This window comes from Pholcus phalangioides, unplaced genomic scaffold (assembly GCF_987345545.1).
Source record: "Pholcus phalangioides strain wild (caught in Gottingen) unplaced genomic scaffold, Ppha-v1.0 ptg000024l_1, whole genome shotgun sequence".
Taxonomy (NCBI): Eukaryota; Metazoa; Arthropoda; class Arachnida; order Araneae; family Pholcidae; genus Pholcus; species Pholcus phalangioides.
The window spans coordinates 7,489,926-7,507,256 of NW_028301616.1; the positions used below are offsets into that span (position 1 = coordinate 7,489,926).

A 17,331-nucleotide genomic window follows, 5' to 3' on the forward strand; every position below is an offset into this window, starting at 1 on the left:
ATCTTGTACCGCAACATGCTGCAAAATATGCGTTAAGTACAAACCTGTAGCTCTCTGAGGATAGCGCAGCCAAATTTTGTAAATCCATATTTGGTTACGAGGTTACGTGAAAATTGCTTTTTGAATTTTTCTCAAAATTCTTGGCCACAATCATCTTTGACTGACGCCGGTATTACACTATAAAAGTTTGATAAAATCCCTTTTATAAAACTTTAAAAATGCAGCCAATAATATCTTCGGTTGCATTTTCTAGAATGTAACCAATAACCTTATTGGTTAGATTTTTCAAGTTTTATAAAAGGGATTTTTTATCAAACTTTTACAGTGTAATACCAGCCTGAGAAAAAAAATTGTTTTTCTTTATAGCACATATGCTCACCCTACGGCCCGCGGATCAAATCTGGTCCTTGGAATCATTTGATGTAGCCAGTGACTTCAAACTTAATTTTTTTTAAATTGAACTAAGCAGTACAATTATAGATCACTTAAATGACCGCCGCACTGTTCCAGAGCAATTAAACGTCCCGTGGCACATTTACAGAGCACTTAAGCGACCAGTGGCACAGTTCCACATCACTTAAGTAGCCCGCTACATATTTTCAGATGACTTAATTAACCCGCGTCTCATTTACAAATCACTCGAGACCTGTGGCATATTTAAAAATCCCCTAATTGACGTGAGGAAAATTTCCAGTTCAATTAAACGGCCCGAGGTAGAGTTCTACATCACTCAAGTTACCCACGGCACTGTTCTAGATCACTCAACTGGCCAACGGCGTGTTTTCACATGATTTAATTCGCTTGCGACACATTCTCCCAGATCACTTAAGTGTTTCGCGGCACATTTAGAGATAGCTTAAATGTCCCTCTACATGTTTTCAAATCAATGAAGTGGCCCGCACTCTCCTTAATGCTGTGCACCCCTTGCTCTATAGCAGGGGTTTCCAACGTAGAGTTTCTCGCGGAACCCTTGATGGTTATATGGCTATTCAGCGGAACCCTTGACGATAATGAAGCAGCTCTACAGAACTTAAACAAATTTTTTAATAATTATCGAAAAAAAAAAGTTTCACCCTAATGCCGTCTCAACAGCACCATCGCCCCAGTGCAAAATGAAAGAGCGCACCACCTTTGAAGCAGGGCCGTACGCAGTATCGACCTTTGGCTTGGGGGGGAGGGCACAAAAATTGTCTTCCCGAGAAATTTTGGAGATCATTATAATAATTCAAATTCATTAAAATTAACTGAAATTGGTTGAAATAGCATAAAGGTATTTGCTTCCGATAGTTTAATTTTAATTGAAATATTGTGCGTTTTTTTTAAAGTTTTTGGTCGGCTTAGGAGGGGGCACGTTCCCCTCCCGCATGGGATTTCTGCTCTTAATATACATATTTATTGTCGTAAATCATTGCGCCAGATCTTATCGTGAAACCCCTATTCAACTGAGGTGCCCACATGGCCCCTACAAGGCAGTGGGGATGGCAGAGCCCAACTCTTGGACCCAGAATTATCCTCATAATTTTTGTTTTTTCATTCTATAAGTTCATAATAGAGAGGCTGTTAAGTCTTACCTGGAAGGTCTACCGAAGATCTCTGTTTAAGGGCCCTACTGCAGGCACTTCGTGCCGTGATGGATTGAACTTATGGTTAGGACTCCAGAGTTTGGAGCCCTGCCATCCTATTGGAGGCATATTCACGAATAAAGAGCTTTTATTATAAGAGATACTAACCCCTGGGCCCGGCAAACATAGTTCGCCATACGGGGTTACCCGAAGGAGGCATTTATTTTCTCCACAAAAAAAAAAAAATCAACTTTACATCTTACCCCAGGGAGCAACCATTAACAACTCGCGAGCAGCAATTTAGGGTCCCTGGAGTTTATAATTACTTCGCTTAAGCATTATATTTTACATTGTAATTATCACACTGTAGATATACATTCACATAGAGAGTCCGACAATCGTTTGATCTTTCAACATAAAAAAACCTATACACATCGGGGGAGCTGAAATATGCAGAAGCAAATCAGTCCATCAATCAGCAAACTTTCCACGAGATCGAAGAAAACTGTGATACAAGTTATAGTCCACCGATCACGAGAAGAACACTGGCTACGTCGCGTCGGACGATTCTATTATTTACTTTTAGGTGAAGCAACTGCCCATCGAGAATAGCGCATTAGCAACGGCACTTTCCCGTTTGGCGTCTTTAGCGTTATTTTGGCCTAGAAATTTCAGTAAAAGCGCCACGGCAGTGCTCTCGATAACGTCGTCATCGCAGTGTTTTTGTTGCGTAAACACCGGCTGTTCGACAGCGTCGTCTTAAGGCATTGTCGCATTAGATTCACAAAACTAAGATCTGGTTCAAATTTTCCAGAATTTACGTGGTAGGACCTCAGAAAAATCACTTGGCCCGGGAAAGCCCGTGATGCTCTTAAGACGGCCCGGCTGCTCGAGCACTTACGGCACATTATTTTAATACAAAAAATATATTTTTTATTCCGCGCAGAAGGGATCGAAAACTCCAGACTTTTTTTTAATAATCAGTTCCATGCATCAAGCTGAAGCCGAACACTGCTCGTATAAAACATCTTCGACCATGGCCCCCCTGAAGGATGGGCTACTACACCGCACACCAACTCCGGTCATATCGCCATACAGTAATTTCCAACCAGTGGAGTTGGGTGGGAAATGAAGGCTCCATCCATCGGTGGTCGCCCTAGGCTCGGTAGGTAAAGAACATGCTTCGAATGTTCTATGCCCGGATTCGAACCCATGGACCTTGATGGTAACCTTCGTAGTGGCAGACGAGCTGAAGACGAAGGATGGGCTAGCAAAATCCAGCCTATAGGAGAACTCTTATTTTCTTTTTTTTCCCCGCACTGTAAATTTAGAATGGACGGCCGGTGAGAGATCCCAGCCAGGATCCCTGCTGCAGCATGAGAGGACCATGCTTCCGATGCCCTTAAGCATGGCCCCCACATCTTGCAGCCGGGCTCTCAGATTGGAATCTTCGACTCTAAAATGAATTTATAGTTGTAAAAAATGATTAGAATCATCCAGGGCCCCAGGACTGGATCCCTGTCAGCCCTGCCCTTGGGGGAGACATGCCCTTAAGGTGGCTTTTAAAGTAATTTTACTCCCTTTATTACTGAATGATCACTACTCCCTTCGAATTTTTTCTGTATCAAATATTTTAGTTCAAAATATTAAATATAAATTTAATAAAAATTCAAATTTTTTAAATTTAAAAAACTTAATTTACTTCAAAAATTTATAACAATAATTTTCGAGTACATTTTTTAACAAACGCCAACACAAAAAAGCGCAACTCACTAAAGCGTGAAGAATACAGAGAACCGATTTGCGCCAAGACAGAGCCTTTACTGGCAACCCGGGATAATTTTTATCCTTTCCCCACGCCGAAACGGACCCTCTCCAGAGAGGGGGGTTCGCGTAACTCTTCTCGTGATCTGAGGACTATGTATTTCAATCAATTTATACATTGTGATTTACAGTATTAGATATTAACATATATTTTATATGCACTGCAATACACATGTTATCACGAACTAGAGCTTTTATTATAACCATCATCCGCTCCCGTGCCCTCCGATGAGGAACTAAAATAAGGGTCCCCCCCCCCCCCCCCGATGCAGATTTATCGTTTGGTGGCGTGTCGGCTCTATACAAATTTTGCCGCAATTCATTCATCTATTCTGGTCTAGTTTTCTTGGCTACTCGTTCCCCCCAAAGTAGCTGCCCCGAACTATAGCCTGCATAGCCCCCCCCCCCACTCCCATACTTTTAATGTCTGTGTATCACTATCTTTCAATCGTTCCCGAAGGATACATCCATTCTTCGGGAACGCTTCGATATCTTTCTGAGATTTGAAGCGGGGTGTGCCCGGTCTTCGAAATTCAACGTCGTTCACATGCTTTCACACTCTCTAGCTCACTGTTTTCGGTCCTCGGTCACTCACATAATTACACACGCACACTATTTTGGTCACAATCACATGCTTCCACATTCTCTAGGTTAATCATCAAAGTAATCTTGGCTTTCTTTAAACGCGACACAATCTCGTTAAAAAAGGCTTTACGAATATATTCGGCAACAAAAAATTTTCTTCTTTGAAAGTTTTTCGGGATCCGGATTTATTTGAGGGTTCCGTGGCGTTTGATCATGCGGAACCCCAAAGAAACTGCCACGGAGCCCCGGGGTTCCGCGGAACACCAGTTGGAAATCCGTGCTCTATAGTCTGGTATCGGCAGAAAAGCGTTTTTCGGATGTGTTTAGCGTTTTTTATGAGTATGGTTGTCGCTTTACGTTTATTTGAACAGCTGCTAGTAAAATAATGTATTACGAACTACACAGCGCTGACTTTATACGGAGCTCAATGATTTCTTCTCGGTATTGAATGTGAAAACTTTTTGGGATCAAAAAGTAGTTTCTTATCTCGGACACTAGATTCGTCAAATGATACCAGTGACCACTTTTGGTCCACACGTTACGAGTGAAGAATCGATGCTGATCGATCCCAAAAAGTGCAAACTCTGTCTCTTCACCGGCGTGACGATGACCATAGGAGCCATTGTAGGGTCCGGAATATTCGTTTGTCCGAAAGTAGTACTGCTGGTTCCATCGGACTGGCCCTCGTTATATGGTCTAGCACTGGACTTTCGGTGATGTGATTGGTGCTTTGTGTTAGATCGAGTTAGGCGCTAGCATTCCGCTATCCGGTTGCAATTACAATTATATACGAACCGCTTTCGGTGAATTAGCTGCATGCTTGTGTCTGTGGGCCTCTGTGCTCGTCAATGCACCCGTCGTGTGCGCCATCTTGGCAACGACGACTGCGTATCACGTACTGGAGCTGCTGCCTTCAGGTTGTGAACCACCCGTGGATGCCGTGAGACTCTTATTCATCCCTGTTTTGGGTAAGAGCTTATGTTTTTTCATAATCCTCACAGCGACATTGACGAGATATCTCGCCAAATTTCATGCCTTTTATTTCGAGAAAATTACAAGATATCTCATCTCTTCAAAACCCTCCTATTTTGTCAATGGCGAGTACAGATGCTTTGTGGTGGTTTTTTTTTAATTCTGAAATATTTTTTACATTCTCCCCCAACCTGTCAGATCAACTGCTAGTGAGCGAAGTGAGTTTTTGTTCAAAGTTTGGTAAGAGCAGGAGAGAGACGGACAGACATGACCGCTGACCGCCAAGAGAGTACATCTTGGGATTGTTTTCGCTCTTTCCCCAAAGGGATGGATGGTCTCGGAGAGCAGGAAAGGGACAGTTTTTCTTTCTTTTAAGGGTAGTACAGGAATATGCGTATAGTATTAATAATAGAAAAAGTCGTATCATTTCTCTTCCTCTGTTAATTATTCTCGTAGTTAGAAGGAAAACACTATCATCTGTGCAAAATATGAAAAAATATATTCTTGAAAAAAGGTGTGGTATTTTACAGAGTTCAGTGATTTCCACTGTGCAGGCAATTATAATGCGGGTCAGTGAAATTTTAAAGAAACCTTCAAAGGGTTAAAAAATAGGTTCTCGGTTTCAGGTGCCATTATGAAATTTATCGAGGTTATTGAGCTATATCTGTCAGATGCCGTTGATCTATAGCAGTGTTGAATGTCACAATTACAGCCTCCTTTCATGTTAGTTTATCAAGGTGAGCTAATTGTTGTATCGCAAATCTTGAGAATTGTAGATGGCATCTTCTTCAAAACGTACCAGCAGCAGCAATGGGATCAACCCTATCATTTTTTCCACAAAATCTATTGCCCAACATGGCCGGGGCATGTAAAATTTTCAACTCAGCATGTATTTTTCCGACAACATGTCCGACATGGGGACAACGACGATGATGCTAGTGTGCTTACACGCAGGCGTGAAAATCCCTAGAAACGCTTTCTTCGGCAATCATGATACAAATGTGTACTCAACGTATTTTGATATATTTCATGTTCCTGATATTAAGCAGCCCGGTACGGTCATGGGGAGCCTCCATTGTACTGTATCCGAGCTAAAAATGGAATCATTCTGCAACTGGGCTGTTTTGTAAAACGGAAACCCCACTTCCAGTGATATAGTATATCCGGATGGTATTCACGGATGATAACAAGAGACTTCTTAGTCATATACATTTTTCCAAAAAAATTTTTTATATTATATGACCCTTTTATACAGTGTGCAAAGTACCCGTAAAGACTAAAAATGTTGTGATCGATTCTAAAATTGTAAAAAATGTTTTTTACACAAAAATATCGATAAAAATTTCCATCACAAAAAAATGTGGGATATTTCTGCTGCCACCTATCAAATAAAAAGCAAAGATCTATCAGTTGTAATTTTTAAGTAAGTTGTTCGCTTCAAACAGGTAATGCAGCATGAAACAAACAAAATAGGGCATAATATCATACATTATTTTTTTTTATGCTGCATACCGGTCTAAATGTAATGCGCCAAATATACACAGGGTGATTATAATTAAAGGTTCCCGTACTCTGAATAATTCTGCGCACTAGCAACAAATGCAACAAAAATTTTCAGGATATCCTAATGAGACAGACCATGGGAGAGATTTATGCAGTAAAAAAGTAGTTCAATTTTCGAAAAACCAGGTGAAAAAAGTTGCGGTAAAAAAATTTTTTTATTGCATTTCTTTTTTTCCGCCCATGGTCCATATACCACGTTTCAATTGAATACATCCACGAGAACAGGCGCTACATTGGTCAAAGCAGTATCAGAACATTTAACTACTCAGAATTATGTAGCTCTCGTTCTTATGGATGTATTCCATCGAAACTTGATATACACGCTGTATGGTCCATGGGAGAAGAAAAAATTCAATGAAAAAGCTCCACTTTTTTTCACCTGGTGGTTGAAAATTGAACTATATATTTTCCGTTTTATTTCATAAATCTCTTCCCCCACGGTCTCAGATATTAAGGTATCGTAAAACCTTGGCCGTACTCGGATGAGCGTTTTTGAAAAAACTACTTGGAGTACACGGGAAATTTAATTATAATCACCCTATGTATCGATTGCTGCAATGAATCATTGAAAGGCAAGGACCCTGGTGCTAATTATGTGCTCGTCGTTAGATAGTGAAGAGCCTGAATTTTTTTGAGAGAGACGGATAGGCTAGTCAGCCAATTCACTACTACTACGCATTTGAATGTTTGATCTAAGCTATGTTAATGAGTGATCTTTTAACTGCACGAGGTACTGAAAATCAATGGCCAGCGGTCACAGATTATACAAGCTGTATACGAGGAAGAGCCTGTAGATTTCACAACCTATGTGAGAGGAGGAGCTGGCTGATTTTGCAATCTGTTAAAGGAGTGAAGCGTCGTGGAGAGTTCAAAAAGCTGTACAAAACATGGAGGAGCCGAAAAATCATACAAGCTGTATGAGAGGAACAGGAGCGTTCAGATTTCGCAAGCTTTACGAGGAGAGGAGCGAGTAGATTATGCAACCTGTATGTATAAGAGGAGTAGCAGCTTGGATATTTCGCAAGCTGTATAAGTGGAGTAGATAGCCGATTTTGCAAGCTGCACAAGAGAATGAACTAACGAATTCCGCAAGCTATATCAAAGGTGGAGGAGCAAACAGATCATGCGAACTGTATAAGAGAAGATCGTGCAAAAATGGCACGATCAGTTTTATAGGAGGATGCGGAGCGTGCATATTCTCTTTAAAATCGATAAAAACAGAGGAAAGAGCATAACAAATTTCTCAAAACCTATTGATATAGTAAAACCGTCCGAGTTGAACACGTCTCTGTATTGACGGAACAGACAGGTGTTCTGGGGGTTTCCTACATATTTTTTACAAGCTCAATGAAGCTGTCCATATTGAGGAAAAAATAGAGTAACACTTGAAGTAAACTTTCATTATTGCGGATTGCAGTTTTTCTAGTAAAATCGGAGATTATAACGTAGTATTTACCAGAATATTACCTGACTCATAGCGTCAGATGAGATTACTCGGGCTTTCTTACGAATACAATAAGTCGTTCATCTTTCAGAAAATACCTTTTTGAATAGGTTCAAAATCCTTTTTCGGACATTTCACTGAATGATTGCAATAGGAAACTCAGTCGTCCAATCAATCAACCCTTTCTGAAGCAGACTTTGATATCCATAAATCAGAGGGGATAAAAAAAATTGTCCACGTATCATAATATTGGCTATAAATAGCTATCGAAATTCAACCGATTGCTGTGATGAATCATTGAAAGTCAAGGACCCTGGTCCCGATCACGCGTTCGGGGTTAGATAGTAGAGCCCGAATCAAGAGAGAGAGACGGACAGGCATGTCAGCAAATTCACTACGCATTTGAATGTTTGGTCTCATCGATGATAATAAGTGATGATAATTATCTACGGTACGAGTTTCTCCGAAACAGACCAGTGGTCGCAGTAAAAACCAGATCGGAACGGAACCGAATGCCCTTCGTACTCACTTGGTCAGTAGAAAGAAAAAAAAATCTGCAATAAATCACAACCGTACGTTTTCTTTTTTCTCTTAACGAACCAGTATTATCCGCTTAGATCTTCTTGGATCAGCTGGAAGTTATCTCTCGAAATTAGTTGACATGAAAGGGACGCCGGGAAGAATTTGGACCTGATTTGTGTATATATATAAATTGAGAGTGAGTTCAAAGAACTAGAGCCCGAACCCCCCCGCCCCCAAAAAAATAGGCCATTTTATCTGTCAGAGGGATTCCAGTCTGAACCGAATCTCTCTCTCTCACACTATAAATGTGTGTTAAATCGTGATTGTTTTCAATCACGTGGTGATTCTCTCAATTAAAAATCTTTTTTCCTCGCCATTCAGGCTCGGAGGCACCACCACGAACTCGTAGATAGAAAATATTGCGTCAGCTCTTTCGTCGATAGACGTCACTATTAAACACCGGAGGCAAGGCCATCTAGGAATTCGACTTTCTTCGCAGATCCGAAGTAAAACCTGTAATTAATCAGCGTTTCGAGTGTAAGGACACTCACTCCGGTTGTTGTGTTCGGTGTGTGGACTCTGAAATTTCCTAGCGATGGGCCATTACGGAAGCCTCTCGGAGAAATCCCTGCTTTTGGGATCCCACAAGTCTAAGGATCCCAAAAACAATAACCATGATAATTACCACGTGCTTTCGAAAGGTAACCTCAGCTTGTTCAATGGCGTGATGATGATAGTGGGCGCCATACTCGGAACCGGGATCTTCGTGTCTCCTAAAGGTGTCCTGCAGTCGTCGGGGTCGATCGGTATGGCGCTGATGGTGTGGTCTTGCACGGGTTTGCTGTCGATGATCGGCGCGTTGTGCTACATAGAGCTCGGGACTAGCATTCCTAGATCGGGGTGCGATTTCACGTACATACAGGCGGCGTTCGGCGAGCTGCCGGCGTTTCTGTACCTGTGGGTGTTCATGATCATTATAGCGCCCGTGACAAACATCATCGCTGCTATAACGTTCGCCAATTACATTCTGCAGCCGTTGTTTCCTAACTGCGTGCCACCTGCGGATGCTGTGAGGGTGTTGGCTGTCATCGCTATGAGTAAGTACGATGTTATCTAAGCTTTGACGTTGTATCAGAGTATATTTGTTTACATTTTTGTGAGATGGATATCGAATTGTAAGCAGACATCGTAACAGTATGATGGGCGTCCGGCAAAATGATATTCTGAGGATGCAGTAACAAGGCTAGAAGTACCTGTCAACCAATTTACATACATAATTTCGTTAATTATAGTACCATATGTGATTCTGATATCGTGAGCACCCCCTCCCCCAAACCTGTACGTTTCAAGACGGCCCTGACTCAGTTTTGACTGAATGCCCCATTTGGAAGGAGCAAACAGATTGGGGGAGGGGGGGGGGGTGTGGACTAGATCGAATTTTTTCTACTGAATTTTAAAAACCTTTTTAAAATTAACAGAAATCGATTAAAATAACATATAAAGGTATTTTTCCGATATTTTATATTTAATTTGATATTTTACATTGATATTTTAAAATAATTTCAATTTTCCGATCGTTTGGAGGAAGTCACGGGCTCTCCGTTCCCCTCCTTACGTACACATGACTCTGGGCAGTCAAATATCGCAACAATGGACGGTCGATGGTCGACAGAATTGACGAATTTCGGCACCTTACATCTAAATATGGACATCAACTTTTGAGTTTCAAATGCATGGCAAAATTGTGCTATAGGTAATGTTGTAATGCTGGACGTGAACATAGCATGTGACTCAAAAGTTTGAAGGCCCCCAATATCGCATCGGTTTACATATTGAAGGTTGTGATACAGTAAACTTATTCGATAAACTGATTGTGATACCTTGTTTTTTTTTTTTTTGTTAAATCCTTGTGTGACCTACTTTTGGCGCCCCCTACTACATTTCTTTTTGGTCAACATGGCATTTTTTCGCCGTTTCAACTCGGATTTAGTCACCACCCTTCCTAGGATGGTACCCTTTGATGTAGGTTCAACGTTTCCTTCCCCCCCCCCCCCGGAAACACTGCGTAAAAGTGGATTCACACGATTCGTGCCCGCGACACCCGTCCGGCTTTTGTTTATGGTTCATTTGGTTCACTACTTAAAGTTTCTCGTCAAACTTTTTCTCGGATGTGGTGAGGGGAGGGTTCGTTCTCAATGTCGCGCATCAGTTATCCAAAAAATCAATTCAAATAAAGGCCCGTTTACACGCGGTAAGTGATTTAGTTGGTAACTAAGTTTTAACTTGCCAAGTACGATATAATGTATGCAGACGATAAGGGCCGTTTACACGGCTTTAGTTGGCAAGTGCACAAGTGATTTAGTGGACAAGTGAAATACAAACGGTTCTATTTTTTCCGGTTAAGTAGACCTACGCGCATGCGCCAGTGGGCGTGAACTGCCGCTCTGGAGGGGTCTTTTTGCTCTCTCGCGGAGGGGTTTAGTTTGATCTCAAGCGTGAACCTGTTCATTCTCCGTCGTCTCCTACCGTTTTGCTAGAATTCCGCGGAAATATAGGATGGTGGTTTCAAATAATTTTTGTTTAATAATTTTTGTTTAATGAATCTTTATTATTTAATTTTCAAACGCCAAGAATCTTCTCCCATAATCTTTTCGGCTTACATAATTCATAATTCTCCCCTTTAACTTCGATTAAAATATCGTATAATCGATATTTACGTCAGTCTAAAATATGTTGTGTATTCTTTTTTCCCCCTCTTATATAAGTGGAAGTGAATAAATGTATTCTTTAAAAAAAAAAAAAAAAATCATATGTGGCTCTGATAACAGTATTCGTTAGTTCTACCGGATCATCTTTATCCATTGTTGCGAAGCTATGAGCTTTGAAGGGAAAAAAAACACCTTTTTGAATGCCGGATATATAAAAATCATTGCTATTATTCTCCCGAGAGTTGCATATCTTTCCTACCGTTGATTCGAGTCGAATTTAGCGCGCATGCGCCAACTGCTCTCGCCTCCGTAAAAATTATCCAATGAGCGTCTACTTGCTACTTACCGTGTGGACACTTTTCAGAACAATCTGTAAGTTAAAATTTAGTTACCAACTAAATCGCTTGCCGCATGTAAACCGGCCTTAATGCTTGGAGTCATAAGGCATAGTATACATGACTCATGCGTCTAACACGAGACCTCTTCTAAATACTTCTATACAAGGTGTCCTGCAAGTCCTAATGCGGTCTTTTTCTCACCAGCCGCTCGTCATGGAGGTTCCAATTCAAAATGTGTTCATAAATCACCCTGTACCAGTTCCGGTAATGAAAATACAGCATAATAAAATAAAAAAATTTTAATTTTTGTACTTCTCCCTCAGTTCTTTTATTTCTAAGTAAAAAGTAGTTGGTCTGTCTCTTCTGAAGCCAACAAAAAAATCCATGTTTCTAATTGCAATATTCGCTGAAATATTTGAAGTCGCAAATCGGAAAAAAAGGTAAGAACAGCATAAATTAACGGACAACGCTCCTTTCCCTCATTTATGCTGGTTTGTTTTTTCTCAACGTTTCTCTGATTTTGAATTCGAATATCTCGACAAATTTTGCACCTAAAAATATAGGATTTTTTTTTGCTGTTGGCCTAGGAGCCATTGACCAATCATTTGATCATTTTTGTTGCACCACGATCATTTTCTGCTCGCGCGGGCTAATCAAACCGAGACCTACAATTTATGGTAAATTCCGAACGAAGCCTTTTTTTTTTATATACTCACCGAGAGAGGTTGGTGCGCTAACCCCTCGATGGGGGAATCCCTGCGATAGCAATCTTTTTCATGTGGTCATACCGCTGTTTCTGTTGTACTCCAGCGACGGGAAAGTTTACTGAAAAGGACGAACCGGGTATCGAAACCGCTAAACATCCTTTCGTAATTTAGGCACGTATCTAAAGTATCTAGTCCTAATGCGGCCTTCTTCTCATCAACCGTTAGCCGTTGAGGTACGATTCTAATTTAAAAAATGCTCAAAATGTGTTTAGAAAAATCACTCCACACCAGTTTTGAAAGTGGAAATACGATGTGTCACAAAATAAAATCTAAATTTTTATACGTTTTCCATCCTCTTAACTTCCAATTAGAAAGTTTTCCTGTCCCTTTTGAGCCCAAAAAAAATCTGTTTCTAAGTGCAATATTCGCTGAGATATTCAAAAATCGGAGAAAAGTTTGAGAAAGGACAGCATAAATGAGGGAAAGAAACGCTGTCCGTTAGTTTTTGCTGTTCTGTCATAACTTTTGTCCGATTTTTGAAACATGGAACTTTTTTTTTTTTTCATCTGGAGCATAGTTTCCCAACCTCTTTTGTCCCATCGCCCCCATCAGAAATTTTTTTCTCCCGTCGCCCCCAACGCAACTACCGCTCCCCTGAAACATTCCATCGCCCCCCAGGGGGCGTTAACGCCCACGTTGGTAGTCACTGATCTGGAGGAACAGGCCAACAACTTACTAGCTAGAAGTTAAAGGACAGTATAAAGTTATAGATATTTTTATTTTGTGACACACTGTATTTTCACTCTTAAAACTGGTACAGAAAGATTTCTGAACACATTTTGAGCATTTTTTTTCAAAAATTGGAATCTTACCTCTATAGACGAGGAACGGTTGATAAGATAAATGTCGCAGTAGGACTTTCAGGACACCCTGTATGCTAACAAGCAGCACTAGGGCTCTTTGAAACCCCAGGATGGTTCACCATTTTGAGAGCAAATGTGACGTCAGTCCTATCCCTATTTTGCTTTTGTCATCGATTAAACTTTTTTTTTGGTTCAAAGATGGGGAACGATGATGAATCCGCACTGCTTTCCAGGCACTTTCGGCAACACCTCACAATCTGCTTACTCGTCTACATTGCTCCATTGGTGAAGTCAGTAAATCACACGAAAGTATAGTGGACCGACTTGTAGTAGTGTAGTTAATATCCAATTCTGAAAATAACATGCTCGGAGACAAATCAGACCTCTATTGCTCTACGTCACCAAACACCAACTCTGGCTATATTGCAATTTTACTGTCATTAATAAGATGGTTGGAAATGAAGGAGCCGACAATCGGTGGTCGCCTCAAGCTCGATAGGAAAAATAGCTTATGTATATTCTCCCTCGGGTTCGGACCTGGGACCACCTTCACGGTGGTCTTATCACGCCACTCGGCCGCATGGCCCCCACAAGGGGTGGGCTGACAAGGCTCCAGCCCTGGGGCCCGGGGGGATTTCAATCATTTTTTGTTTTTTCACGCAATAAATTCATCTTAAAGGGGACCCCAGCCTAGGGGCCCTGTGCTTCAGGATGTGGGGGCCATGTTCGGGCGTTTGAAGATTTGATAACTGAAGATCTTTTTATTTTTCACATTACGCAACCAACACAACCCAGTCGAGTTCGTAGTGTCCCCCCCCCCATACATTTCTGTCTGAGACACGCATGTAGGAAAAGGTAATCTCCTAGAAAACGTGTCCAGACTGTTCAGTTCGATGCTGAATACCACGCCACTCGGGCGCACTTCTATTGCCCTGGAGCTCTTGCGTCAAGGTTTTCTTCATGAAGAGAAAACCCCAGAAATCAACCTGAAAATAACAAATACGAGGAAGAAATTGTTCTCGATGAGTTCGATTAAACGCAGATCCTTGAAATCCAGTTCAATCTAAAAAAAGAACTGTTTGTGCCCAAATAAACATATTTTTCATCTTGTGACGTCATTGGGAGCTATGTTAAAAAAACCTATTACCATTCCATTAACCGTGACGCCAGTTGTTTTGATCCCCTAATGCGAATGTATGTAAACATGACAGTTGCATAAGACGTCTACTGTATTAATTTTCTTTTACATTATTGTGCCGTAAAAATACAGGGTGTTCATAAAATAACTTTGCCGATATACGAGCTCCCTAGCGGCCGTAAAAATCAACTAATGCAAATGAAATTCGAGGTATAGGTGTTTTAGGGATAGTTACTCAAGAATGTAAAGACAAACGGAACTCTAGCTCTGGCGGTTACGGTCGCATCAACAAAATTTCAAAAAATTTTAACGGCAACACGCATTTTCATACATTGCAAAATGATGCAGTGAAAAACTATGAATGGCATTGAAACGGTAGTGGTTATCAACTGAAATTGTTTTCGGCGGTTTCCCAACTTTGAGGCGCGAATACGCGATACGCGAATCCTTGATCAGTCTGGACTCGATAACCAAAGATCCGTTGTTAGCGGTACGTCCGCGTGCGTTGGATGTCAAAAGTTGTAGTCGTCGTGTAGGCCGTACAACGACAAATCGATATCATGTTTGAGTCACGTGGAGGTCTGGGTCCACCAATGTTCGGACACCCAGCTGTTACGATACTTACACAACATGAAAATTTTTCCTTGTCATTTTCACTTCAAAATATGGAAGACACATGACAGCGCCAGCAATGAACATGAAACAAACGCAACATAAACATGTTTGGGCCACACATACTCAGAACACATTCCGGCATGTATCAACGATGTATTTTGTATGAATCTTGTATGTAAAAATTTTACTAATTTTACTGAAAAATGTTCATAATATTTTGAATTGCAATATTTTTAAATAACACAGGTTGGTTATAAATAAACTGACACTACTCGGACTTATTCAGCGCCAATTCGGATGAAGGCAGTTTGATGAATCTTGGTATATAGGATATGGAGCATGTGGGGGGGGGGGGAATCATTAAAAAGTTCACTTTTTGCCCACCAGGTAAAAAAGTGGTGCTTTTTATCGCAGTTATCATTTTCTCATGGTCCAAATAACGTATTCATAAAGTTTCAATGAAATATCTCCACCACAACGGGAGCTACGTAGTGTCAGTATAATCAAGCTGAGTAGGGTCGGTTGAATTATTTATCGACACTACTCCGACGTATGTAGTTCCCGTTATACTGAAACTTGGTATAAACGCTATTTAAACCATGAGAAAAATGATAACTGCGATAAAATGCTCCACTTTTTCACCTGGTGGGCAAAAATTGAACTTTTTTTAATTAAATTTTTTTTTTCTCCCCATGGTCCATAAATCCTTCTTACCAAGTTTCATCAAAATACCTCCATCGGAATGTGCACTCACTACACGTCTCAGTTGTGTCAGTGTATTTATAACCACCCTGTATGGGAAAACAATCTGACTTTTTCTGAATGTGAAGTATATTATGAATAAATATAAATTATTTTTTCCACAGGTCTTCTAACATTTATAAACTGTTATAATGTGCAATGGGCAACGAGGGTTCAAGATATATTCACCTTGGCGAAGATATCGGCTTTGTTGGTCATCATTATCGCCGGTTTTGCCCATCTGTTCATGGGTGAGTAATTTATTGGAGTTATAATTCAATGCAGTAGATCGTGTTTCGTATTCTCAATTCTGCTTATCGGTGTTTCTCGATCGAGATTGTGTGAAACCTAAGGCTCGCGGCCAAGCATTCGAATGATCAAAAGAGAAGCCTATAGAGCGAGGGACCAGCTCAGTGAGCGACCAAAAGAGTAACCTAGAGGGTGAGTAAGTATGGAAGTGACTTAGATTATGCATGCAAGCAAATGTGAGGGAACGACAGAGTGACTAAGAGAGACACAGGAGTATTTACAGGAGTGGTGAATGAGTGGTCAAGAAAATCTGGCTCTGTACGTATGCATGATTAGGACTGCCCTTATCAGATGCGGGACGCAGTGCGAAAATAATTACCTCGGACGGATCGCACCGATCCCTTAGACACAACAGAAGTGTACCATGCTTGTTATATACCTCTTTGCTCGTATATGTGTAGCGTTGTAAATACTTGGTGTATTTATGTATTGTAAACGTGTGTGTTAATTTCCGTTTCTGGCCCTTAGCCCCGATTTTATATGTATTTTGTACGGGAGGGAATCGGAATTACCTATTCACACTAAAAGCTTGGGACCTAGTACGGTTTAGTTCAGTGTTCAACCTTTAAGCACATAAATGGGAGAAATCATTTGTATGTATATTATGTAGAGTGCATGTCAAAATGAATGCACATACATGATTAGAGTATTTATTTGGGTCATTTAGATCCCATAATAGGGACCCCGATTATTTTTTCCCTCCTTGTGTTTCAGAATTTTCTCCGGGCAAATGAGCTAAAATCGCGTAAGCGATTTTAGCTCATTTGCCTGGTGAGCCTTTTAGCGATGAGCCTGGTGGTACTCGGTCTGTTTTGTACGCGGAAGCATTCTCTGACTCTAAACGTCCATATTTTGTAAACTTATTCACCATGATGAAATGATGTCTTAGTTACTTTTGGCCACAACGAATAAAATTTCATCAGCAGAAATATGCTTTCTAGAAAATAGTGACATTGAATATTCAGTACATTTATTTACATGTACGAAACATCAATAAATTAGAACCATTTCTGCCACCTATCAAATAAAACTGTCACGATTCTTCGATTGACATTGACGACTGTTTTTTGATTAATGTACTTAATAGGGAAAGAAAATATGATTTGACATTAATTTGTATTTTATTAACAATAATATTTGTTAAATTAAGTTAGCCTTAAAATTTTAACAGTTGTTGCTTGCGTAAAGTAAATTAACGTTAGTAAATTTTGCAAAGCTGGTCATCTTTTGACTTTTTGTATATGTAATCTGTGTAAAGTTAAACTGTCTCCTATATATATTATTCATTGCAATCTTAGAAAGCTGTGAACGACCAGACCAGAATTGAACCTTAAGCCGATTTCCAGCCCGCGAGGGCCAACTGCCGGCATAAAAACTGGCCAAGAAGGCCTGTGAAGAAGAAAATGTGTACATGTTCGGAGATAGATATGTGTTTGCATG

At 40.6% G+C, this 17,331-nt stretch overlaps 1 protein-coding gene across 2 annotated transcripts in view; it reads left to right on the plus strand.

The window, feature by feature from the left end:
* The window catches only part of LOC149068653 (large neutral amino acids transporter small subunit 2-like), a 51,051-nt gene that overhangs the window by 12,368 nt on the left and 21,352 nt on the right, over positions 1-17,331 (plus strand). Inside the window, exons 1-2 of one of the 2 annotated variants that reach the window (XM_089251308.1) lie at positions 8,680-9,569; positions 15,708-15,833. In XM_089251308.1, coding sequence (XP_089107434.1) covers positions 9,068-9,569; positions 15,708-15,833 — 628 coding nt within the window. In that variant the 5' untranslated portion in view covers positions 8,680-9,067. Of the gene's footprint in view, positions 1-8,679; positions 9,570-15,707; positions 15,834-17,331 lie in introns of those variants that run through there. The other variant, XM_089251309.1, reaches the window with a different exon arrangement.